Source organism: Phaethon lepturus, unplaced genomic scaffold (genome assembly GCF_000687285.1).
Source record: "Phaethon lepturus isolate BGI_N335 unplaced genomic scaffold, ASM68728v1 scaffold3525, whole genome shotgun sequence".
Classification (NCBI taxonomy): Eukaryota; Metazoa; Chordata; class Aves; order Phaethontiformes; family Phaethontidae; genus Phaethon; species Phaethon lepturus.
Genome location: NW_010541057.1, coordinates 105,255 through 132,912, shown reverse-complemented (window position 1 = coordinate 132,912; position 27,658 = coordinate 105,255). Strand labels below are relative to the sequence as shown.

Genomic DNA, 27,658 nt, shown 5'->3' with positions numbered 1-27,658 from the left:
TGTGAGGAAACGTTAGGGAAAGAAAGAAAAAATTTCAGCCTCCAAATGTTTTGACCTTGAAAGCCTTAAATTTAGGGTTTCCCATATTGCAGTCCCAGAGCAAGTTTACCTTTTCCAGTTTCCACATTTAGAAATCTTACAGCTTTGCTATTCATTTCATCACAGTCCATGTGCATGCTCCTGCTAGGCTGGAAGTTTTTTTCCTTGCTGTCCTGGATTTGCCCTACAAACTGAGAATGCAGCAACATTCTCAGCTCAGGCACCTGCCTGGGAGAAGTGTTGAAGGGATGATGGAGGACAGGGAGGTGATTCGAGACAGCCAGCATGGCTTCACCAAGCGCAAGTCCTGTCTGACCAACCTAGTGGCCTTCTATGATGGAGTAGCTACAGTGGACAAGGGAAGAGCTACCGATGTCATCTATCTGGATGTCTGTAAGGCCTTTGACGTGGTCCCCCACAACATTCTTCTCTCTACCTTGGAAAGAGATGAATTTGATGGGTGGACTGTTTAGTGGATGAGGAATTTGTTAGATGGTCACATCCAGACGGTAGTGGTCAACATCTCAACGTCCAGATAGGGATCAGTGACGAGTGGCATCCCTCAGGCGTCCATATTGGGACCGGTACCCTTTAATACCTTCATCAATGACATGCACAGTGGGATCGAGTGCACTCTCAGCAAGTTTGCAGATGACACCAAGTTGAGTGGTGTGGCTGACACTCCTAAAGGATGAGATGCCATCCAGAGGGACCTGGACAAGCTTGAGGAATGGGCCCGTGTGAACCTCATGAGGTTCAACAAGGCCAAGTGCAGGGCCCTGCACCTGGGTCAGAGCAACGCTGGGTACCAATACAGGCTGGGAGATTAAGTGATTGAGAGCAGCCCTGCCAGGAAGGACTTGGGGGTACTGGTGGATGAAAACCTTGGCATGAGCCAGCAATGTGCACTCACAGCCCACAATGCCAGTTGTCTCCTGGGCTCCATCCAGAGCAGCATGGCCAGCAGGCCAAGGGAGGTGATTCTGTCCCTCTACTCTGCTCTGGAGAGTTCCCACCTGGAGTCCTGCATCCAGCTGTGGAGCCCTCAGCATGGGAAAGACATGGACCTGTTGGAGTGGGTCCTAAGGAGGGCCACAAAAATGATCAGAGGATTTAGCACCTCTTCTATGGGGATAGGCTGAGAGAGTTGGGGTTGTTGAGCCTGGAGAAGAAAAGGGTCCAGCGAGACCCTTTTGTAGCCTTCCAGTACTTAAAGAGGGCTTCTAAGAAAGATGGGGACAGACTTTTTAGTAGGGCCTTTAGCGATAGGACAAGGGGTAATGGTTTTAAACTAAAAGAGGGTAGATTTAGACTAGATATAAGGGAGAAATTATTCACAATGAGCATGGTGAAACACCATAACAGGTTGCCCAGAGAGGTGGTAGATGCCCCATCCCTGGAAACATTCCAGGTCAGGTTTAACAGGGCTCTGAGCAAGCTGTTCTAGTTGAACATGTCCCTGCTCATTGCAGGGACCTTAAAAGGTCCCTTCCCATACAACCTATTTTATGATTCTATGATGATGACCATTTTGTGTGTCTACTGTTTTCAAATTTAGCAGCTGTCAATTCTACAAAAAAAAACCTATATGAGTTTGTGTTCCCAAAATATTTTCTTTTAAATGCTAATTAATTTTAGAACTAAGTCTGCATGTAATTAATAATCTAAAAATGGCGGAAATGGATGGAATGTAACAGTGCAGCAACTGTTCCATCAATGGCCATGTCCTGAAGATGGACTAATGTTTTTTTTCATTCCATCCATTTGCTTGTTATACATATTAACAATGTGTGTCAGAAAATTGTAACACTGTAGTTCAGACATACAACCACAGAAAAATGAGAACCATAAGACAGCCAACTATAAGAAATGACAGCAAAAATCCAAATATTTCTAATTTATAAATGTTAAAGTCAGAATAAAGATGAGTATTTTTAGGCAAACATGAAAAAAATTGTAAATAAAAGTCACTATTAACCTAAAGGGAAGTATTTGTACAGAACAAAAGAATATACATTCTAAATATTAACCTTAGAATACAGCATTTATAACCATGACTCAGACTGAACTTTGCCCTGAAGATGTATATTGTTTCAAATATTATGATCAAAAATGGAGACTGTAAGAATCCAGAGCAACATATTTAACTTCATGCAATGCCTGTCTTTTCACTCTTTTTTTTGGATCTCAAAATATTACGGCACGTGTGGATGTGAGAACATGCACCTGACCTCCAATGAACTATATGCTTTACAGAGAAGTAAGTAAGGTCCTTTCAGTACATATATATATTAAAAAAAAAATCACAAACAGAAAGTAGAAAAGGCAGTGTCATGAATTTTCATATAACAATCCCTGCCACCTTAGCAGAGAAATATGTCATCTTTCAGAATATTTTCAACTATATAGGATTATTTTTCTGCACGCAAAAGGTGAACTTTGTATTGCTCTTTGCAGTACCAAAACTGTATGTGGGAAGCTGTTCTTCACTTCCACCACCTCCATGACCCTGGCTCTTCAAACTCACAAAACTAACAGTGAAAATGGGAACTTCAGTCTGGTTGTTTTTAACGCTTATGGAGCCGTTTGTATGGTTAGTAATAACAGCAGGTATGATCACTGATGCTTCATCTCAAAGCCTCGATGTTTCTCTATAGTTTTAAGCCAAAACCCCCAGGCTTCTTAGCTGTCAAAGGATATAGTGATATGAATTACATCTAACATTCCACTGACATCTGTCAAACTCCAAGGACAGAATATTTTTGCTTGTTAAAACTATCAAGGAGAAAAAGCTGAGCTCATAATCAGTAGTAATTTGGCAATAGCCCAAAAGTTCTTCAGTACAAAAATGAACTGAATTTGTGCCTTTTTAAATGATAGCAGTAGTTTTATTTAAAATGTAATAGATATAATTTTTTTAAAAAGAAAAGAAAGCGACACCCACAAATGGTGGAAACAGTTTTAAAAGGAAAAATATGTATCGGACTAAAAAAAAAATGTTGCTGAACACATTGCTACTTGACACCAACAGTCATTCATTTTCAACAAAGTAGAACTATTTTTGCAGAGTTATAAGAAGAATTACTTATCACAGTTTGACTGTACTCAGAAAAAGTTGAAAGCATAAGGATATAGAAGAAAGACTGTTATATATGCATGAAAGTTTTATCAAGGTGACCACCACAGCAGCAAGACATTAAAGAAATTAAAATGGTGCATTGAGCCAAAAAAAAGAGCAAGAATATTAATATCATTTAAACAATATCAATATAGTGTAATGATGGATGAAGCCCTAAAACAGAAGTTTCAAATAGGGTAGGTGATTGACTTTTTGCAATACCCCTATTCTGTTTTCCTCAGGATTTGAATAGTGGAAGTTTTAAGGGAATGACAAAGTATAACCTCTTAAAAATAACAAAGATGTTTCTTGATTACAATGACTCTATTACTGCAGTTCATGCATGCCTGGAAAGAAATAAACCCCTTCAATTAATCTACTTCTATAAGAATTGGGCATTGTACTGAACAGAAGCCAAATATCAGTATCTTTGGGGATGTCTGCATTTGCTTCACAGTTGCACTTTTAAGATTTCTCTGTGGTTTTGACCCTTTTCTTTTTCTCATGTTACATCTCATTCTATACTCAAATCACTGAAATAACATCTCAGCCCCAATTTATTTTGTCTCTCTTGTCTCTGAATGGATATTATTGGTAATCCCTCAAGCTGATTTTATCAATGGGTTTACAAGTTCATCAATTTTCCTCACATTCTATCATTTAGAAATCAAAATGAATTTTACACAAACCTGTGCTGGTGAGTCCACTGAGTCTACAAGAACCAGGGACTTGTATCACTTAATCTTTTGCTGGTTTCTTCACTAAAGGAAGAATCATGCTCCCATATGATTTGTCACTGACCTAGTGCAACACAGAAACTTCATTCCTTGAAAGCTAGCTATTAATCAGGCACAATCCTCATCACACTAGCAACTTCCATAATAGCACCATAAACTTCCAGCTAAACAGTACTCGTGTCCGCCAGTTTCATTTTCTTGCTGGTCCTGCATAGCCACCATCGCTCACAGCATCATACCTACAACTTCAGAGAGAGTTTATAGGGCATTTCAAAACACCTGTCCCAGTGCAGAGACTGGGGTTACTGCCACATTACAGACATTAGGCTTGCAGGAAGAAGAGCTTCTCAATAGATACATGTGTCTGAGCATAGCTATATCTACACAGAAACTAACAGCACACTTACCTGAAAAAAACCCCACCGTCAACAACAAGACAAATAAACAAAACCCATCCCAACATCTTTTTTTTAAGGTATTAGGGAAAGACAGCACCACAAGCCCAGTAGCTAGCATCCAGAGTTAAAAGAATGTCTCCATTTGCTTGATAATACACTGTGAAGTGCAGAAAAAAAACGTGTGGGAATGGGGAAGGGTTTTTGTGAGGCTGTGTGGAACCGCACTGCTTTAACTCCTAGATATTTCCCTCTAAATTTTCAGTTTATGCTGCTCCTGTTATTTGAATGGCTGTAACAACACAGATTGATACTGGGCATATATTCAGTATTTGTTCTTGTGAAAAGGTCACTTTGTGTCTTAAAAACTTTCCTTTTTTTCTCCTTGATGTATTTAAAATATAACAGTAATATCCTTTTAACCTTTATTATCCTGGAGTAAATATGCTCCATTTCCCCAAATTGCTTCATTTTTCTTCACAGTATTCTGTCCTTCCACTTAACCTGCTTATACATTTGGCAACATTCAATTTTATCTCAAGTCTCAATGTGTTAGTAACCTGAGAGTTTTGCATTTCTCAGTTTCTAAAGCGACTCGGACTTTCATGATTCTTGATAAAAAAATTGTTAAATTCCCTTAATAGCAATAACTTTCACATGATTTTCAGGGAGGCTGAACAGATTTCTACAGCTGCTGTAGAAACTCTGGTGGTAGTAATGGGAACAGCTAGAGGATAACAAAAGCATATGGAGGATTTTTGTTTGCTTTTCTACAGAATGTTTTCATTACCAAATGGAAATTAACAAAAATTAGATGTTCCTCAAATGACTAATTTCCTGAAATCCTAATGGAAATATGGGGGCTATGGCCCATCCAGAGCTCAGAGTTGCCAGTAGCTGCCTTGAAGACAACAAGCAAGCTGAGGGCCTAGAAGTCGCAGGAGCTTAGGAAACAACCATAGGCTCCCAGCCAGCGAACCCAGGGGGCTGGTATCACAGCGCTCAGGCTCTCTGGGGAGGACTGAAGTGTTCTATACGTTTAGAGAACTATTTTAAAACAGAATAGCATTTTACTGTGCTTAAATCCACAATTAAGAAAGCTAAGTACCAGAAAAATGTGCTACATTTCATCACATGGACTTTTATACTGCATAGAGAAAAAGACATCAGCTTATACTATCAAAAAAAAAATGATACAGTTATTTTAAAACACTTCCTGGTACAACTCCGACAAAAACCCTACCTCACATTGTTCAGTTCCCGTATAAAACCAACTCAACTTTGAGCATTACTTCCTCCTCCTTTCCAAGAATTTATTGACTTTATGCTCAGCAGACCTTTTGCAATGGTCCAGCATTACTGTCCCTTGAGGTCAAGATGATAGGAAACAAAGTATCTGCTTCTGCATATTCTGAGACCCCATGCTGGAAAAAATGTTCATATCATGAAATTTTTGGCTCCCAAATAGTTAAATACTCAGTACCTAAAGGGGGCTTATAAGAAAGACTTTTTAGCAGGGCTTGTTGTGATAGGACAAGGGTTAACGGTTTTAAACTAAAAGAGGGTAAATTTAGACTAGGCAGAAGAAAGAAATTTTTTACAATGAGGAAGGTGAAACACTGGCACAGGTTGCCCAGAGAGGTGGTAGATGCCCCATCCCTAGAAATATTCAAGGTCGGGTTGGCCAGGGCTCTGAGCAACCTGATCTAGTTGAAGATGTCCCTGCTCATTGCAGGGGGGTTGGACTAGATGACCTTTAAAGGTGCCTTCCAAACCATTCTATGATTCCATGATTCTAAATAATTCAAGGTGATCAAGCAGCTGTGATTCTAGAATAAGATTTTTGACTGAGTCAAAACCACTTGAGTGGTTCTTTCCCACTGAAGCCATGGGAGAGTTATGAGCAGAGTAAAGGTGTTATTGAGTTAACAAAAGAAGCAGCCTGATTTGCCAAAATAAACCCCATGTGTGTATACCACTATACACCATGAGACTGTTAAAAGTCTAGGCATTGTCCCATAGAAACCACTGCTATTATACATTTTTGAGAGATCTGAGAGGAAGAAGAAAACATTTTAAATAGCAAGCAGCTCTCTAAATATTCCTTAATCTTTGCTAAATTTCAAAAAGGAAAGCAAAGTACTTGCCACATTTCAGCAGCAGTAAAAAAGGTAATAGTTCCTTGTAGGAAGACAGAACTCAGTTGTGGAAACGAGCTGCGAAAAAGTTTGGTTTAGACTGTATCTTCCCAGTTCAGGACACACAAAAGATTTGGAGTTCATGAGAGTCACATTTTAATGAAACAAAGCAGTATAACTCTCTCATCTGATGGAGATGATGCATTTTATACTGTTTAGATAGACTGAAGGCATGGAGAAAGGCAAACTGATTGAAACTCCACTATACCTCCAGCTAAGATTTGTAGTCTTTCAGAAACAGGAAACAGTCCGACACTTTTACAGCTCCATCTTCTTGGTATTCTCAGAACAGGTAATTGTAGAAAGCAATAAAGATCCTCTGAAGTTGTTTCTTCTCCAAGATGAACAGGCCCAGCTCTCAGTCTCTTTTCATACGTCATGTGCTCATGACCCTGGCCTTTGGTGGTCCTCCACTGGGTTTGCTCCTGTATGTCAATGTTCTCATGCTAACAGCACAAAACGACACAGTACTCCAGATGCGGTCTTATAACTGCTGAATAGAAGGGAAGGACCACTTCCCTGTAAGTGCTGTCAATAGTTTTACTAATGAAGTCCAGGAGATGTGCAGTTTGCTGTCCACTAAGACCCCAGAGCTTTTTTTGCAGAGCTGCTTCCCAGACAGTTGGCTCCCAGCCTGCCTTGTTGCCTGGAATTACTCCAACCCAGGGCAAGACCTTTCATTTGCGCTTGCTGAACTTCATAAGGTTTCTGCCAGCCCATTTCTCCAGCCTGTCCAGGTTTGTCTGACAGCAGCCCTACCTTCCCAATTTGGTGTCACCTGCAAACTTGCTGAGAGTACTCTCCATCTCATCATGCAGGTTGTCAATGAAGACTTTGAACAGTCCCAGCACTGATCCCTGAGGGACCACTACCTACTGGCCACAAGACTGGCTTTGCACCATAAATCGCAACTTTTTAATTCCAGCCTATTTTCTATCCACTTTATAGTGCCATTATCCACTCCATGTCCCACCAATTCGGGGGCTATGGAAGAGGATATGGGAGGCTGTCGAAGACCATTGAAATCAACGTATATAAGAGCCACTGTCTTTCCCTTGTCCACAATGCCAGACACCTCATCATAGACAGCATGATTTCCATATGGAAAGTGTTCTAGCTACTCCCATTCATCTTGTTGTCCTTCATGTGTTTACACATAATTTGCTCTAACAACATTCTCAGGGACTGAGGTGAGGCTGCCTGACCTATAGTTATCTGGAAACTCCTTCTTGTCATTCTTGACAATCTTGTTCCATGGACTTGTGCATGATATCTAAGTGATTTAAGTGATGCCTGACTCTTCCTTGCTCTACTGTGGGTACTACTTCACTCCCACTGACTGCTAAGAGGCTGAGGGAGCTGGAAGGCCTGAGGTCAAGCCTTGCAAGTTAAAACCAAGGTATAAAAATGTATCGAGTACCTCAGCCTTTGTCATGCCTCTTGTCACTAGGTCCAGTGCCCCACAAAGCAATGGGACCACACTCACTTTAGCCTTCCTTTTGTTGTTGATATACTTTAAGAAACCTTTTCTGTCCTTCACCTGCCTGGCTAGTTGCAGCCCCAGCTGAGCTGGAGCTTTCCTGGCTCCATTCCTCTATACATGGGCAATGCATCTGTGTCTCTCCCTGGTAGTCTGTCCCTGCTTCTGCATGCTTCCCTTTTTGTGTTTGAGTTGAGTCAGGAGCAACATGCTCATCCATACTTGTCTTCTGCAATGTTTGTCTTCTGAAGAATGGGAAGGACAGTTCTTGTGCTCAGAGGATGCTGTCCTTGAAGATCAGCTAGCTCTCCTAGGCTCCTTTGCCCTCCAAGCCTATTATCCACAGGATCCTGCCAAGCACATCCCTAAATAATCTATCTCCCCTCATCATGTAATTGATCATCTATACCAAGAAATTGTCTTCAATCTGTTCCAGAAATCTGGATTACCAATGTCCAGCCATACTGGTCTTCCAGCAGACATTGTTGTGCTTAAAGTCACCCAAGAGTACCAACACCTGGGACTGTAAAGATTTTTCCACTTGCCTTAAGAATGCTTCATCTACTTTTTCCTGTTGATGAGAAGGTCTGTAGCAGACACCTACTACAATATCACCTGTGTTGCTCTGTCCTTTGATCTCTTCCCACATGCTCTCCACAGGTTCATCACTTCACCCAAGGCTCCATTCACTCAAAACACATCTTTGCATAGAGCATAGCCTTAAGGTAGGGCATCTCATACCGGCATCTTGTTAGCACTTTAAGGTACTTGCATCTTGTATACAAGGTTCAAGGTTAAGGAGTTGCATCGTGTTTGTTACAGAAGAATGGGATGAGTGGGCCAGACATGCTGAACTTTCTTAGGTTTGCCCCTTCTTTTGTGAAAGAATCCTGAAGTTATCATTTGTTAGCACTCTTTTCTAACATACCTGCATCATAGGTATTCTAGGGAATGAAGATCTTTTCATTAGAGATCAAGGGGAATGCATGTGTATGCAAATGGAAAAGTTAGCATAGAACTAATTTCAGTGCTGTTGAAATATAATTAAAATGTTTTTATTTGGTTATTAATCATATTATAGATTCATTAACGCTACACATTAGAAATTAAAGTCTTTAATGCAAACGACTCATCTAATAATCTGTTAAACTGATCCTAGAAAGCTACAAATATTCTATGTGTCTGTTGTTAATTTTAAATTAATAAACAAACAAAACTCTGTCAATCCATCTTTCGTGGTGGGATGTAGATATCATGTCTGCAATACTTGATCTAGATCCACATAATTCATGACCTTACACACTTTTAACCTACCTCCTCCACATGTTTCTCCTACTTTGTTTCGCTGTATTTAACCTAGATTGTACACCATGCAATGTTTATATGATAATATTAAGATACAATTTTATAATACACAGTTTCAAATATGTCGCTAAGCAAACAGAAACTTTATCATTAAAAAATTTCTCATTATTTTGAAAAACATTTTTTTGAGGTAAAATATACAGTAGGACACAGACATGTACAATTTCATTTTCAAACAAGAAAACAGTGCACTTTAATAGTGCAGTGTTCAGTATCTCACAAGTAACTACCTGTCATTATGTACCATGATTCCCAAAGTCTGTCCTCAACTCATTCATTATACCATGTAGCTGTTCAAACTGCAGACTGCTTGACATCCGGTATTATAATATCCTGAGGTTTTAGCTGGTATTTATTTCTTATTTGCAATGGCATGATAATTATTAGTTTAGTAAGTGCCTATAGCAAAACTTAGAAAAAAACCCAATGTTTCACATCTTGGCTTTAATAACATCCCATAGGCATTTTTTACTCATTTTTACAAGTTAGCTGAAAATCTCCAGTCTTTAGACCATCTGTGTGCAGTCAAAGATAAGTAATGGAAGAAAGTAACACCCCCAACACCTCTCAAAGTATATTAAAAGAAACCTTACCAAAACCCCCAAAAACTAACCCCCAAACTCCAAAGTTCTTGTTTACAAGAAATTCCTTTAATCTAAGGATTTCTATCTGGTATTTTAAGTTAATTCATCTGACCAAGACTTTGATGTGTAACTTGATTTTTTCAAGACAGGCATGCAGTACCAATTGCTTACCTGACTCACACGCAAAAGTCTTTGACGTCTCATCATGAAAGATAATTGCCACTGCATGCTTCTTTGTCTCTCGAGGCAATCTAGTTATGTTTTTGATATTATGCAGCTCAGTTACCTTAAAATGAAGAAAAGTATTTTAGGCCAGTGTATAAATAGTACAAATAAAAATATTAACCATAACTACTCAATTTTTACTAGAATCTGTTTTTCCCCCCTCAGGCTATTTACATTTATAATTTTTTTAATTTACAAACCCACATAAATAGGTAGAGTCTAAAGCTGCAAAACTTTCTATCAAATGTAATGTATAAAACAGTGAATGGTCTACTTCTCTAATAAAGTTCTACTTGGAAACACAGCTATTAAAATGACATCAAGATAGTCTTGTGATTATTCTGTAATACAGTTTTCAATTTCTATATTCATACAACTTTGATCAGTTTCAGAATCTGCATCAAATACCTAACCTAAAGTAGGAACAGGCGTGGTTTATTAGTTAAAGGAAGTAACTCAATTATCATGACAATTAGTATCACTACATTTGTAAGGATAGAACCTCATCTGTCTTTAAAGTGTAATTGTCATCCTCGTAAGAACTCACAATTGTCAACAAAAAAATAGTCGTGTAGCAAATCTACAGCATAAACAATTAAATTTATTTCCATTTTGATTTGAGGCAAGTAGATAACTACAGTTAACACAAATGGAAGAAAAATATGTTATTACAAGCAGAGCTGCTATATTAAACTCCTTAACACTTTGCATTATAAAATCTTTTCACAGTTTCTTGGAACTCTGGGCAAACTTCATCTGTTTATAGTTAGTTTTTCGGGGCAGAACATCTGCCTCAGGCAGAATTAATTTCTTAAAAATGTCATCCATATGAGTTTGGCCATCTATGACTAGGGAAAAAATAGACTGAATGTGGGTGGGTTGTTTTGTTTTGTTTTGTAATTCTTATGCTCCCTGTGTACAGCTCTAGCATGCCTTTTCTTATGCTGGAAAGAATGTTTTTTAAGAGACGTAGGTTTTATATGGTGCAGTAAAACAATGGAACATGTTGGGGCAGAGACACTGCAAAAAAGATTGAGAGCAGATGAGCAGTGAGAACGATCAAGAAGCCAGGGAAAGAAACTGAGACAAAGCATGAAATGGAATGTGTAAATGTTGACAAAGCTGAGACCAGAACTGAAGACTGCTCTGGGGTTTACCTTGACAGCCTTCAGAAAAACTCACTCCAGTTTGTCAATATCTTTGCTTTAACTGGATGCAGTACTCTAAATATGGTCTAATGAGTGCTGGACAGAGGGGGATAATCACTCCCTGTACTGACTGGCGATGGTCCTGTTCATACAACCCATGTAGCTGTTGGCCATCTTTGCCGGCTGAGGTACCAAGCCCCAGGGCCCCTCCCACAGGGCTGCTCCCAGTCTGTCTATCCCAAGCCTGTGCCATCACAGGCTTCCTCTGTCCCAGGGTCAGTGCCTGGCACTTGCCCTTATTCAGTTTCACAAGCTCCCTGTTAGCCCATTCCTCTAGCCCGTTCAGGTCTCTGGAAGGTAGCCTGACTACCGAAAACCTATTGACTGATCCTTCCCAATTCATTGTCTGCACAGTTGGTGAGTGCATGCTCTATTACCTCTTCCAGGTCCCAGGACAGATCCCAGCAGTTCCACACTTACTACTGACCTCCAGGTAGAGTATCACCCATTAACCATGACTTTCTGGGTCTAGCTAGCTGACTAGCTTTTCATCATCTAGAAAACCTCCCACACAGATGATAACATCCCAGCTTGGATATAAGAATATTGTGGGAGACAATGTCAAAAGTCTTGCTAAAGTTAAGTACCCAATGACATCCACTGCTCTCTCCTCATCCCAAATCATAGACAGCTATCAGATTGGTCAGGCACGATTTCCCCTTGGTAAATCCATACTGGCTCTCCCCAATTACTCTTTTCCTTCACATGCCCAAAAATATGTTTTAAGAGGACTCACTCCACGGTTCTTCCCATGGGCTGAAGCGAGCCTGCCAGACCTGTAGTTCCCCAGGTTGATCTTTTGGTCTTTTTTTGGACGATGGTGCAACATTTTCCTTGCCATTTCATTCCTAATCTCTTACAAGGTCCCTTCCAACCCAAACTGCTCTATGATTCTGTGATTTCCAGAGCTTTGCAAGAATCCATTTATTTCTCTAGTTTTTGCCTGGGGGGAAAAAGAAGGGCTGAACATCACAGATACCAGTGCCCCATTAATGGAATGACTAAAATCTCTGTTAATTTTCCTTGATCTATGCACGAAATGATCTAGTATGTGAGAGGGCTTCTATGGCTTACCCAAAGCACTAATCTCAAGGAAATACTGTAAAAGGTAAAAGAAAGCATTAGTAGGCAGAGAGAGCATACTCTAGAATTCAAAAGCTGAAGGAACAATACCAAATCCAGAAGTCATTACTGAATTATGAAGACCCAGAAGGGTCCAAAGTAGGAGATAGGGAAGATGTGGATCCACTTGTCTTGCTAAATAAGAAGAGGATATAAGAGCAAAAAAATTAAGAAAATTTGGGACACAAAGATGACCAGGTTATTCTTAAGAGAATTTATATTTTAAAAATAATTTAAAGGTGCCCATAGCTTTCCTCTCAAAGGTTCAAAAAGATGACTGCCAATGCAATATGAAAGGGAAAACAATAACAGGAAGAAAAAACCCCAGTGTTTCTAACACAAGCAAATGAAACAGAAACTGATATTTTTATGTGTGTGTGCATGTGTGACTGTGCACAACATGCAGAAAAAAATTCTTAAATCTTGTTATGTTAAAAGCGGGAAATTTCTCTTTCTGGAATAGCAGGAAAGAAAATAGAAGTGCTTTGAATACTGACAACAGGGTATATTAAGCCTTATTCCAGTCTCTCAGACAGTAGAGATCTATTCTCTTGTGTAACATTTGAGTGTTATAGATTACTGAAAGATCCTACAGTGCTGATAAGTTTGATAATAGATCCAAAAAACCTACATCCCTGGCATCAAAGCCAGGATATTACTGTCACAGTAGTTTTTTGTTTGAAACATAACTACAGAAAACTGTGGACACATACCTAGCTATCTACACAGAAGATTTTATAGGTTCTCTAGTTGATCAGTACAGTAAGCCTGTTTTGTTTAATATATTGGCAGAACATTTTTTAATGCAAGATCATTCACACACTTAGTAATATTGTCAGCACAAAATGAACAAACAATAGAATTTTATTTTATTTGCTTGTGGGAATTTAATGTCTGAAAGAGACAATGAAAACACCACCAAATTCTGACGTGCTGCTTTTTGGTACACATACGAGAGATTTGGTTGAACAAAATGCAATGCAAGTGAAGAAAAACAGTCTCCACACAGGGGAAAAGGTGCTTTTTTTAAAACACATTTCAACTTTCCTTTGTCTCTGGAACGACACTGGCTACCAAGACAGCACAGAACTTCTTAGAACTCCAATTTGACTGGCAAAGGGTTACATGAATTGCCTCTTTCAAACTCCCTGACTTTTACTTTCTTTTTTTAAAGCAAGTTTTTTTGAGCCATTTATATTTTCACACAGAAGTCACATTCCTTGTGTATATCCTTCTACAAAAATGGACATATTTCAAACTATCATAAGATACTGTGAGATATCTCTTTTCTTGTCAAATGCTTTAATGGTTTAACATGGGTGGCCAAAATATTTCTGCCAGTTAAAAAAAAAAAAAAAAAGATTATTAAAAAAACCCCCACAAACATATCTTTCACCTTGAAATGTTTTGTTTTACAAAAACTGAAGGTTTTCCTGGAAATAATACTGTTTTAGTCATAATATTCTGAGGATAAAGGGAATTTATACAGATGTTAGTTAGGAAAAAATAACTAATTTTGCTGGGTAAGCTAACAGAAAAAAGAAAAGAGAAAAAAAAGTAACCGAGGTTTAGCACTTAGTCCCATCACTGTATCTGAGAAAGCAGCAAATTTCACAGCATCACAGAATGGTTGAGTTTGGAAGGGATCTCTGGAGGTCATCTGGTCCAACCCCCCTGGCTCAAGTAGGGTCACCTAGAACTGGTTGCCTGGGACCATGTCCAGACGGCTTTTGAATATCTCCAAGGTGGGTGACTCAACAGTCTCTCTGGGCAATCCGTGCCAGTGCTCAGTCACTTTCACACGGAAAAAATGTTTCCTGATGTCCAGATGGATCCTCCTGTGTTTCAGTGTTCGCCTGTTGCCTCTGGTCCTGTCACTGGGCACCACTGAAAAAAGCCTGTCTCTGTCTTCTCAAAACCCTTCAGGTGTAGAGAATACACCCACTGAGGAGTATATAATGAATGACCCTTCCCATCTCCAGGCTAAACAGTCACAGCTGTCTCAGCCTTTCCTCACAGGAGATATCCTCTAGTCCCCTCATTATCTTTGTGACCCTTCACTAAATTCTCTGCAGTATGTCCATGTCTCTCCTGTACTGGGAACCCAGAACTGGACACAGCACTCCAGGTGTGGCCTCACCAGTGCTGAGTACAGGGGAAGGATCACCTCCCTCAACCTGTTGGCAATGCTCGTCCTAATGCAGCCCAGGATACCGTTAGCTTTCTTTATGGCAAGAACATATTGCTGGGTCATGTACATCCAACCATATACGAGTTGAAGAAGCAGTTCCAGTTTTATCTGTTGGGCAAGTCAACAGGTTGACAGAAAACCAACAACCACCAGTTAACATCTCAGAAACCTGAGTAGATGCTGACAGAGGCTATATTATCAAATAAGCCCCTCAGTATTTGTATTGGATATGTACTTTTGAATTTCAGAGATATGAATTTTTTCTTCCATGTTCATCTATTGAAATTGTACTGTATGTTTCCCCCCACAATCAGAGCAGAAAGGTAAGAGGCAAGAGTAATAATACTGTGAAATCTATCCTCGCACTGCTAGAGAGAACTGAACTTAATAAAATACCGAATGTTGGGTTTAATGCCAATGAAGCATGAGTCATTTCTCTACTCACTGAACATTTGCAATTAAAAAATAAACACCTGAGAGTTTATATTATTTTGTATGAAGGAAAAATTAAGTTTGCCTTGGCAAGCAGACTGCTTTATCTCAGTGATTTTTAAAGTATGGTTTAAATTCTTAACTACTCTTCTAAATAAATAAAGAAACAAGCAAACTTTTGTAAAGGGGAAAAAAGTATCAAAACTACTGAAAAGACCAAAAAAAACCTTTAAAAAGTAATAACTTTTTAAAATAATTTAAACCATCTCTTTGCAAATTTTAAGAAGGCTTTAGAAGACTAATCAAACTGAAGATTTATGAAAAAGAAAAAGCCCCCTTTTTAATATGTAGGGCATTAGGCAAATCTATTTTTTAAGTAAAGAATGTTATACCATTGCTCCCTGTGTTATCATAAAAGACTCGTCAACAAAATAGTCTAATTCATTGAAAACATTACTGTTCTTCGCAACAGAATAGTATTCTGGAACTACCTAGACCATTGGTAACATTGTACCAGTAAGAAGAAAAGAATAAATGGAAAATGTAATGTGCTATTACACATGTAAGAGTTACCTAGACTTTCCACAAAAAAAGATGGAAATATTCCCATTGTGGGATTATACTTTGCCTAAAACTTTGGTAATACTAAAAACAACCCAAACAAAAAAAATCAGTTTTCCTATTTCTCCCCATTTGTATCCCTCTAAGAAACGAACTTCAGCAATAAATAAAATCCCTAATATTACCTGTTCAGTGGTAGTAGTTTGCAACTTTAAACTAATGTTAGTATGTTACCTCAGACTTTTTTTCTTTACTAGATATTGGTGCTACCATTTAGTGCAGTACTCCATATGGTGCTCGGTGTGGTACATGTTACGGACTCAGCACCTGGCCCATTTCTCCGTTCTCCTACTTGTCATCAATAATTCCTGCCTCATATGTCCATCACTCAGCAGCCCACTACATTTCTTGCTTTTTTTTTCTGCTTGGTTTCTTGATCTTTTCCTGTATCAGTCTCTGAAACCATTTTTCATGTTTCTAGAATGACAATTAACACTGGTTGAAGAAAAGATGTGGAATAGTTACTTAATTTATACGTAACAAACTTTTAATTTCACTTTTTTTCATATATAAAAGCTTCTTTCTTTCTTGATTTTTTTTTTTTTTTTTCACGCAGGTATATCAGAGACATCCAACTCCTTTACTTCTGGTTAATATTTGATAAGAGGACATAACACTGAAGGGCTACAAGGTAGGAGAATTTCTAGGACTGCTACAGGCAGCATCTCACTCCTGCAAAATTAAGCTAGGCTAGACTTGCACCAGGGTCTCAAGGCTACCCATCAGTGTTGATTTCTGTAACTGTTTCCTCTCACAGTCAGGAATTTGGATCACCTCAAAGATTCCATATGAGCACTGCTATCATCAGTATAGCCTCAGGAAATGAAATGCACTTGATCTGCACACAATTTTTTGGGGTGAGTCTCAGATTGCTCATCAAAATGCAAAACTTCTTTACAGAGGACCATTAAGCACTGAACAAGAATGCAAAAGATCCTATAGTTAGTTTTCTGCCACCATTGCTCATATATCTAGAGCACTTAAGAATCATTCAAAGATTGCTTCATTTCTCATCCTCTTTGTTTTTCTTTATCTCAGTCTGCAGATGGGCCCAAAGCTTACAGATGTTTTGTGTTGGTATAGCATCTCATCTAAAAAGGGCACCACTTGCAGAGCTTCTACTTGCTTCCTTTAAATAAATGTTATATATAGAATAATAAAATCAGTAATCTTCAATACCTTGTAAATGATGTCTAGCCACATCTGGGTGGATCAATCATTAAAATAAAAAGAAAAAAAAAGAAAAAAGGCAAAAAAATGCTGTTTGCTGCTCTGTATTTTGACTGTATTAAAAAAAATCTGTCATTCTTTTTCAAATGAAAATAAGTAAAGGAATAAAGTATATAATTAAATTATAGAACAAAGCATCAACCTTAAGAGCAAGAGGAAAAGTTAGAAAAGACTCCTCTGAAGAAATCAACAGCCAACAAATATCAAGTTATATGGTCAAAAAGATAAGAGGCTCAGAGGAATAGAGTTTATGCCCTCACTTTGGGGAAAAAAAAAATAAAAATCTTTGTTTCCTTGAAGAATTTTCCCTATCCTCTCTTATGATAATCATTTGTACCCTGAGAGGTTCACAGAAACTTGAAGTCACCTTTCTACACAGAGATCCCAAATTTGATGCTCATACCAAATTACTTCCATTCTCTACTACCTGTCAGAATGCCCAAGCATTGCCTGATGCCAGGGGACTGAGCTACAAGAAGAACTAAAGGATTGCACTATATTAGTTTGCATGCATTTCTGTGCCAACAGACTTGGAAAAGAACTGAAAACATCCCAATAGATTTCAGAAGTCTAACCCCACTTCTCCCTAGCCCTTACTTGTCTTGACATGACATTTCAGAACTCTCCCAGTCTAAGCGCTGGCTATAAGAACTCATCCATGTTAAGAGCTTATTTTTACATGGGAAAAACACCCACATTATTTCTGTCTGGGAGTCTATGACCCACGTTATAGCAACCTATAGTCTTCTTTTTGAAAGTGCACTTGTTACCCAAGTAAATGACAAGAAATAATTACAAGAGCACACTTCCATTTTGTTAGTAAAATATTTGATATGATAAAACAGCCACTGTCAATGCAACTTAAATAGGATACCTACCCTTTAAAATGTTTGGGGACTTTGTGTTTTTTTTTTTTTTTTCTTTTTGGCATCTTAATTATATTCTTAGATGTGAAAGGCTATTAAATTACAAAATAAACAATCTAAATGAAAGCTCAGATTAACTGGGATTTGTTGTTTCTTAATGGTCAACATAATTTGACATTTTTCTGATTACTTTATTTGGAACTACAATTAGTTAACTCAAAGAGGAAAGATTTTAGGAAAAATTTAATACACTTTCTCTTGAATCCATCATACTTCGTTACTGATGTACACTGGACATTTATTTGTTTACTTATTCTATTAAAAATCTTTTCTAGTCAGGGAGCTGAACATCTAGGAACTGCACTATCCACTTTTGTATTACATGGACATGTAAAGACTATATGTATAAGACACATCCAGGGCTCTGATGATCAAATTGTACATTTTTAAATGTAGACCAAATAACTCTTCTACAATTATAGAAATATTACCTCTGAATCACGTATTACATCTACATCACTACAAAAAACATAATTCCACAATAAACAGGAAAGGAGGCCCAGAAAAGATGAAAAACACAAAAATCATGCATAAAATCTCAAATGTGTACCCCCCATATGAAACTGGGAGGGAAATGATTCTGCAAATCCATCTATTGAATTTTATTTCCACTATGCGGAGTCCTGGAAATTTCTTGCTTAGAGGAAAGGGTCTGACTTTTCATAAATGGATTCCTGTTCTGCATTGCGCACTACTTTCCTGTCATTTGATTTCTACCTAGCAAAAATAGAAGCAGAAGAGAGACCTACAAAACGCAATTGTTCATCCTCTTATTTCTTAATAATGGCCAACATACTACCGACTGTAGTGTAATACTATGCAAGCAGTAATATAACAGAGCACAAGCCAACGCAGTGGCAAGGAGCAGGGACTCTAGTGAGTGATGCCTAGACAGTAGAGAACTACCTCAAACCAGAACAGCATGACAACAACAGAGCAATAGAAGAAGCAAGAGTTAACTATCAAAGCAAGAAAAGGGCAAAGGAGGCACCAATATGCTAACATTACTCTGAATACTGCTTCCAGTCTGCAAAAGGAGAAAAGGAGATGCTGGCCCATTGCAGATGAAAGGACTGCAGAGAGGAGTATCTCAAAGAAAAAAACATCTCCCTTCAGCTCAGTTTTCAGCCATCCGATCCGTACTTAGCGGTGGCTCTTTTTACATGGTTAAATCCAATTGCCACAGAGCAGAAGTTTTTTTACAGCTTCAAACACAGCTGGAAGCGATTTTGCCCCTTAAAAAAAGGCGGTGTGCTTCCTGAAAAGCATAAAGACCTTTGGGACTGGGGAAACAGCTGCATTAACAGAAGCACCATGAGTACATCAAGGGAATTGACTTTCTTTTCTCAGCACTCATTAGATCACATCTACAATACTGTGTCCAGTTTCGGGACCCCAATGTAATTGTTAAACCAGAGTGAGTTCAGCAGAGGGCCCCCAGGACAGCCAGAGCTGGACCACCTACCCTGTGGGAAGAGTTGAGGGAGGGTGGATGCTCCAGCCTGCAGCAGGGATGGCTTTGGGGGCACCTAACAACAGCCCCCACCACTGCCTGCAGGGAGGTTATCAAGGAGACAGAGATGGGCTCGTCACAGCTCTGCCTGGTGGGAGGCAAAGGGACAATGGGCATAAACTGAGATAAGAGATATTCAGGTTGCATATGAGAAGCAATGCTTTCACCATGAAGACAGCTCAGCAGTGGGACAGGTTGCTCAGAGAGGCTCTGCGGTATCCGTCCCTGGAAGTTTTCAAGACTCAACTGGACAAAGACCTGAGCAACCACATCTGACCTCAGATCTCGCTCTACTGTGAGCGGGAGTAAGACAAGAGACCTCCTGAGGTTCATTCACATCTGAATTAACCTGTGAGTCTAAGAAAGGGTTGCTAACAGATCTATAAGGCTATTTGGACCTTTATGGGTTCGGGCAAACCCATATGGGATTAGGCATTCAGAGTATTTAAGATGAAACTCATTCTCCTGACTTCAGTATATGCTGCACAAGAACAGCACATAACAATCAATAATAGGACTCAGGATCCAAGAGTCTGAAAAGCAAAGCTTGAGGTAAAAAAGTACTGAGAGGCAGAAAAAAATGAAAAACCTATTTCATGAAAGAATAGCAAAACTTAAAACACAAGATTACAAGAGTAAAATAAGAAGGGAGAAGAGAAATCCCAAGATCAGAAAAGTGAAAGAATGGATCATATAAAACCAAAACCAATCCACAGAGAAAACAGAAGAGTTTTCTCCATCTCTGCATGCGGATTTATACTTGGAAGAAGATGAGTTGTTATGGTAACAACACTCTCCAGGAATTTTGCCAAGGAGTGGCATATCAACCTCCACATTATGGCTCTGGGGCAGGTCTCCAGCTATTATTTCAGAAGAATAAGGATTTAAGAAACTGCTACCAAGTAAATGTTCATTCCTGTAAGCATTACATGAAAACCACAGCTATAATAGCAGTAAGAATCTTATCTGTTAACTGAAAAAGTAGATAATAAAAACAAAATAAAGGGATAGAATGATTGTATATATTAAAAATAAATCAGGCTGAGTATAAGGCAGTGATGTCAGGGCAAGAAAGTGAAGTTTGATGGGAAGAAATATGCATAGGACTGATAATGGAGGGATACTGAATAATTTCTTCTTGCAATCCAGATAAAATGCAGTTTAAAAAAAAAAAGAGAGTTTGAATTTTTCAGCATTTTTGGAGAACATAGATGACATTATGTAAATTGAGACTGCATATATAATAAAATAACTATCTTTTAATTTCTCAAAATTTAAATAAATGTAAAAGAAAGAAAATCTGAAGTTTTACAAGCAGTTACAAACTCTTTATTTTGCCTCAATGAAATCTAAACAAATTAAGGATGGAAACCAAACTTGCTTGATTAGCTTTTGTTATGCCACTTTGAATGCTATATTGTTTCACAGTGTCTGTAAATCAAACCTACCAAGGCAGAAAAAGCATATTAAGTCATACCAGCTACATTTAATAGCCAAAGAAGTAGGGCTTTTGCCAAGCCAAGTTACTTTACTTTCTCTCAAACTGCACTGCTGTAATACTGCCAGGACTGAACTGCTGCTTAATCCATAAAATCAACCAGCCTACTGGGATTATTCCAGTTTTGGCTGGTAGCCTGGTGTTTTAAAACAACAGTTAAAGTCTGTGTCAGTTCATGTGTGTGTATGTGGATATTTTCCCTTGACAAACATTTCAATTAGGATTTTTAAATACATACTGAAAAAGAAATGCCTTCACACTTCAAAGGATATTTTTATAGACTGTCATTTGTAATATAAAAATCCCAGTTCTCCTCAATCCCATTTCCTTACTATCCTAAAGAAACTTTGAAATATATTTTCCAGTCTTACCTTTCCTTTTGATATGTAAACTGAATACCAGACTACTGTGTTAGTATAGCATTAAAAAAAAAAGGGGAAAAAAACAGCCCTCTGTAAAAGTGAGTGTTGACAAAATTTAAAATAACTAATGCCTTAATACTTAAATAACACTGTAATTTGAAACCCAGGTTCACACTTGAAAAATAACACCATGCTAGAGAGATGGCAGAGAGGGAAGGTGATTCACAACTGAAATAAAATAGATTTCCCAATTATCTTTCCAAATTTCAGCTACAATTAAAAAAAAGTTACTTTCAATATCAGACATCCTGCCAGAGTTACTAGGTATGCAAAGAGTAGCACTGTGCTTATGCTTGAGATACAAAATGGGGCATTTCATTACTGTAGTTTAATTATCCAAGTAGAGTAATAAGACTATACTTCACAATGAACATATAAATGAATTATATCATTATATGAGTTTTAATAGCCTTATGAGGCTACTAAAATATACTGGACAGTTAGAAACTCTTTCCATTTTTAAGAGTTTTCACTTTTAACATTCTTAAAGTACATAATTATGCCCAGACCCTTTCTAGTTTCATCCCAAAGGTATTTGTTAATTAAAAGGAATATGTTACTGGTCTTAGAGTAAAAAGAAAAGGATAAATGTAGTTTTCTAAAACTTCCTTTAAATTTCCTTCTTGGTGTATTTAAATTGGCTGACTTGTAATAATTCCTAAACTTATCTTGTTAGATAAACGCAATTAAAATAAGTGCTTATTAACAGAGACTACATTTGAAAACAAATTACAAGCAAAGATATGCTTACAGATATAACTTTGCTGAACACAATAAGTGATAGGTATATAATTCTTCCTGCTAAACTGCTAGGTATAACCCTAATTACAAAATGTCTCACGACATTGACAAACTGGCTCAGGATTGTTAGAGAATACAAGTAACCGTAGGCTTTCAGTGCACGTGAATGATTTTGGTTGTATCGACGCTGTACGTTACGTCAGCAGCTGAAGCCTAGGTTTAACGCCCCTTCCTACTCCTTTCAAACTGTGAAAGCCTTTACTTAGGCTGTAGCTCCCTTTAGACAGATCTTGAAACCATGGGGAAGCTTTGGGTGAAAATTAGGTGAAAAACGCTAGCTTACTTCCATTGTAAGTACTTCCATTCACAGGGGAAAAAAATGTCATGTCTGAGAGACACCTCATGACGCAGGTTTTAAGGACCTCTCAGATGCTGGGTATCCACTGAACTATCAAGAGGTATATCCAGAAGAAGAGAAATGACATTATCCGAGAAAGAAGAAGGGACATCCTCATCTTTGCTCTCCCCCTTCCTGGCTCTTCTCACTTGATGCCAAAGATGACCAAGACACAGACACAAGCACAGGACTCAGCTGGGTTCTCTGACTCATAGCTGGCTGTGGACAATAGCAAGTGGTACAAGCCCATGCGTGCACATACACAAGCACAACCACAGAGATATCCACTAGTCTAAATTTTTTTTGTTTGTTTTGTTTTTAAAAAGGTTTAGAACAATAGATACAAACCCACCACAGAAATAGTATTATTTAGAAAACTTTTCCCCCATTGATTTTTAAAGGGTGTAAAATATGCCTTAGTGCCTTTAAAAATAACCCCACTCCAACAATACCAAAACTGATATTTTGATACTGTTCTTAAATATAAATGTATATATTAAAGGCATTTCAGATATTCTGAAGGAAGTATTAATAGCCCCATATTACTTATGGGATTCTTGGTGCTCATCAGAAAAATACATCAACTAGATGAAAAAAAAGATATAGAAAGAAAATTTATGAGTTTAAATTAACTTAAATTCAGCACATGCCTGTACAGGTGTATGTACACATACACTTAAAGTGGTTCAGAATTCTTTAGGAGAAAAATGCAAGAGAAAAATGCAATAGAGAGAACCTGAGGGGAAAAAAAAGAAATCGAGTGCAGTAGTTTGAAAAAGAATAAAAGGAAAGCTTCTAAACAGGAATATAACCTTTCTTTTAATTTTTTTTTAAAAAAGGAGAGTTTTAATACTTTGAAAAAGTTTTTTAAATGTTTTCACTTTATTTACTTCTAAAATTAACTGAAATTTGTTACCTGATAATTTGAAAATTCTTTTCTCTTAATTGTCATTGGGGATATATTAATTTTTAATATCTATTATGACAATTACATACAGCTACATTTTCAAATCTAATGCATTTTTAATAACCTTCATCAGCCAGTGATTTGAATTTCAAATTTCCTTCTATGAAAAAGTAAAAATTAGATAGCTTTGTGCCAATTTTCATAATAAATTGCTTTTTATTTACATTGCAAAGCCTCCCTTACTGTAAGCAAATCAAAACCTTAAATGAAATTTAGTAATCTCAAGATTTATTATACTTCATCTCCCTTTATTAAGAGAAAGTAAATTACAGTGACAAACCTGTCTGCCCTCCCTGGTACACCATAACATGATATTTGTACCTCTCTGCTTCCTTTTATAGCTACTGCACAAGGGACTACGTCTCTTCCCATTTCCACAGCAAAATGGCAAACATTCCTCCAACAACATAGACACAATTCAGAGTAGCTTCAAGGGAAAAAATCATTATGAAAAAATATATCTTCACGTAACATTTCTGTACTAGTGTTATAAATAACAGGCTAGATAAATAGGTCTTTAACTTTCATCATGAACTTTTATTATTTATGTAGTATACTTACTTTCTACGCTTGAATAGTGAGAATAGACACACAAAGGAAAAAATAACAAATGCAGAGTCAACTGCTGAAGCTAGGAAAGGAAGACTTAAGTAATACTTTGACTACTAGTTCTATAGGTCTAGTCCACCATTTGCCTGTTTGTACGGCAGTGGGCCCCACTGGGACTGATCTGTGTATGTTAACACAATGTCCTGGTTTCAGCCAGGGTAGAGTTAATTTTCTTCATAGAAGCTAGCGTGAGGCTATGTTTTGGATTTGGGATGAGAAAATGTTGATAAGGTGCCGATGTTTTGAGCTGTTGCTAAGTAGTCAAGGACAGTCCAGCTTCTCGTGCTGGCCTGCAGCGAGCAGGCTGGGGGTGCACGGGGAGCTGGGAGGGGACACAGCCAGGACAGCTGACCCAGGCTGGCCAAAGAGACATTCCATACCATATAACATCATGCTCAGTATATAAAGCTGGGACAAAGAAGAAGGAGGGGGTGGAGGGACGTTCGGAGTGATGGCGTCTGTCTTCCCAAGAAACCATTACGCGTGACGGAGCCCAGCTTCCCTGGAGATGGCTGAACACCTGCCTGCCCATGGGGAGTAGTGAACAAATTCCTCGTTTTGCTTTGCTTGCGTGCACAGCTTTTGCTTTACTTATTAAACTGTCTTTATCTCAAACCATGAGTTTCCTCACTTCTATCACTTTTCCCCTCCCGATTCTCTCCCCCGTCCCACCGTGGGGGAGTGAGCGAGCGGCTGCGTGGGGCTTAGTTGCCGGCTGGGACTAAACCACGACACACAAATAAATACCTTTTTGTTTATTGGCAGCCCTTCTATAGATATTACAATACACATTGTCTTAATTATATGACCGTATGTGTTTTTTCATAACTATTTTTCACCTCAGTCAGAATAAATTATAAACACCATTCTGTTAAACAGAGGCTTTATAAATTATGTTTGATCCTCATAACTTCATACTGTTTTTCTGACTTAATGGTATAATGGTTACACTCTGTTTTTTCCCAGGTTTCTTCCATAATGGTCATTACACAAGTATATTTCACACAGATAATTTCACAAGTATTAATTTCCTTTCACATCTTATTCACTTCTGATAGGTGTGGATTATATTGACAGGGAAGGAACCAAAAAACTGTACAGTGAAAACAAATCAAAGTTAAAAATATGTCCTTGTAAACTTTCAGTCTCAATTTGAGATATCCAAGATTCAGCTTTTCAGCAAAACTTGTATTAAAAAGAGGAGCTTAGTTAGTGCAAATCTCCACAGCAGAACCCAGTTGTTTTATATCCTAGCTCAACCGTTTCTTCTTGATCTCCCCCCAAGGACCAGTGGCGACCTCCTTCAGAGACCTTATTTCCAGTCTCTCTTCTCAGAATCACCTATTCCCCAGCTTCATCTGGGTACCTGGTACTGAAACCCTCACTCCCAAACACAGGGTGGTCTTATTTCAGAACCTGCCACTCCTGGGAAATGTCTGAGAAGTGCACACCTCCCAGCTGCTGAAACATGAGGTAGGTAGTATAATTAGTGTCCTGGTTTTGCCTGGGATGGACTTAATTTTCTTCCTAGTATCTGGTCTAGTGCTGTGTTTTGGATTTGGGGTGAGAAAATGTTGATAACGTGCTGATGTTTTGAGCTGTTGCTAAGTAGTCAAGGACAGTCCACCTTCTCGTGCTGGCCTGCTGGCAAGAAGGCTGGGGGTGCACAGAAGCTGGGAGGGGGCACAGCTGGGACAGCTGACCCAGGCTGGCCAAAGAGATACTCCATACCATATGACGTCATGCCCAGTATATAAACTAGGGCGCTGGCTGGGGGAAGGCCGCTGCTCAGGAGGTGGCTGGGCACCAGTGGGTGGGTGGTTAGCAATTGCATTGTGCATCACTTGTTTTGTACATCCTTTCATCATTATTCTTTTTTTTTTCTCCCCTTCCTCTTCTGTCCTGTTAAACTGTCTTTATTTCAACCCCCAAATTTTACTTTTTTTTCCCCGCTATTCTCTCACCCGTCCTACCAGGGAGCGGAGGGAGTGAGCGAGTGGCTGCATGGTGCTTAGTTGCTGTCTGGTGTTAAACCGCAACACAGAGCAATTTACTTTGGTGCAAAAATCTGAACAATCGCTCTTGTTTTGTTTTAATGTGCATCTGCCTTGCTGCACTGACACTCTTTTGCCCCAGATATCATTAGGCTGAAAAGACAAACTATGTCCATACTCTTTGCTTCCTTGTTCACCTCCCTTTTATTGTCAGATTTTTATTTCTGTACTAGTCTCCTTGTTTTTGTGCAAAGTCAATTAAAACGGATTTCAGTTTACCCTTAGTAATATGCACTTTCTTCACTACCTTCCTACCCCATTCTTCCCTTTAGCATTTCGCATATCAACTTCTTGAACAGACAGCTTTCCATCTGCCAGAAGCTCTTGGTGTTTCTCTCAGATATGTAATTGATAAGGTGCTTTCATAGAGTGCTGGAGCATTTATTCCTTTATTTTTCTCCCACGTTCTAACATTTGCTCTATTTCTTCTCTAAGTTTTAATTCAACAGTTTTCCTTTCCAGGTTACCTAGGTGCCAGAGGATATATATACAGAGAATGGTTCCATGATTTCATCTCAAATACCTGACCCCATACTAGTCTTCAGAAATGACAAGTAGCTAGTAGAGTGAATGTCAGGCCTTAGCCCTGAAAGCACTGGAGGAAACATATTTCATTACTCAAGAGAGAAAATCATCTGAATTTCCGTCATATCTGAAGCTTTACAGATGACACAAGACATTTTAGCTGTCAAAGTCAGAAGCGTTTCTAATAAACATGCACAAAATACAGGTTTGCAAAGGCTTTAAACTTTGCCAAAAACACGGATAGATTTTCATGGCAAAACCAGAATATACATAACTGACACACAGACCATTGTGTTCTCTACTGTAAAGCAATAATACTATAGTAGTTCAAAGAAAAGCTCTCTTGAGACTGTTTTAAGAGACATTAGGAAGATTAAGTATATTTTTCCATCACTTGAAATAACTGAAACATGAGGGCAGGACCAGCTTGACACAATACATGCAGCACAGGGATATATCAAGAGCTTGTGGCAACTTTAATGACACATACTTCATAGTTCACAGAAAAGTCTAGGTTGGAAGGGACCCTGGAGATCTTGTGGCACAACCTTGAAAGCAGGGCCTTAGATTAGGTTGCACAGGACCCTGCCAAGCTAGGTTTTCAAGATTTCCAGTGAGGAAATACTGACATCTCTGGTCAGCCTGCTCTGATGTTTAGTTGTTCCATGGCTGATTTTTTTGTCTACTTATATCCAGCTAATTTACCCTGAAGCAACCTCTGCCCGTTGTCTCTTGTCCTTTCCCTGTGCATCCTTGAAAAGACAGCACCTCTCTTTCATACCTCAGCCACCTCATCAAAACGGGAAGGCTGTGAGGGGGCCCTCCTGGGCCCCCTCTCTTCACTAGTGCAAACCCAATTCCTTCAACCTTTCCTCATATGTCAGGTCCTCCAACCTCCAATTTCCTCACTGGTCCACTGATGGACCTTCTCAGGTTTTTTAGTGTCTCTCTTGAATAGTGCAGCGAAGGGACCAGAATTGGACGCAATATTCCAGGTACAGCTTAACAAGCACTCAGTAGGGAGGAGCCTTGCTAGTTGAAAGTCCTGTCTGCTGCCCATA

At 38.6% G+C, this 27,658-nt stretch overlaps 1 protein-coding gene across 1 annotated transcript in view; it reads right to left on the bottom strand.

Moving 5' to 3' along the window:
• Positions 1-27,658, bottom strand: part of DOK6 (docking protein 6) — a gene marked incomplete at its 3' end in the record, with an annotated part of 135,706 nt that overhangs the window by 30,796 nt on the left and 77,252 nt on the right. Inside the window, exon 4 of the mRNA XM_010287608.1 lies at positions 10,088-10,202. Within this exon, the coding sequence (XP_010285910.1) occupies positions 10,088-10,202 (115 nt within the window). The remainder of the gene's footprint in view (positions 1-10,087; positions 10,203-27,658) is intronic.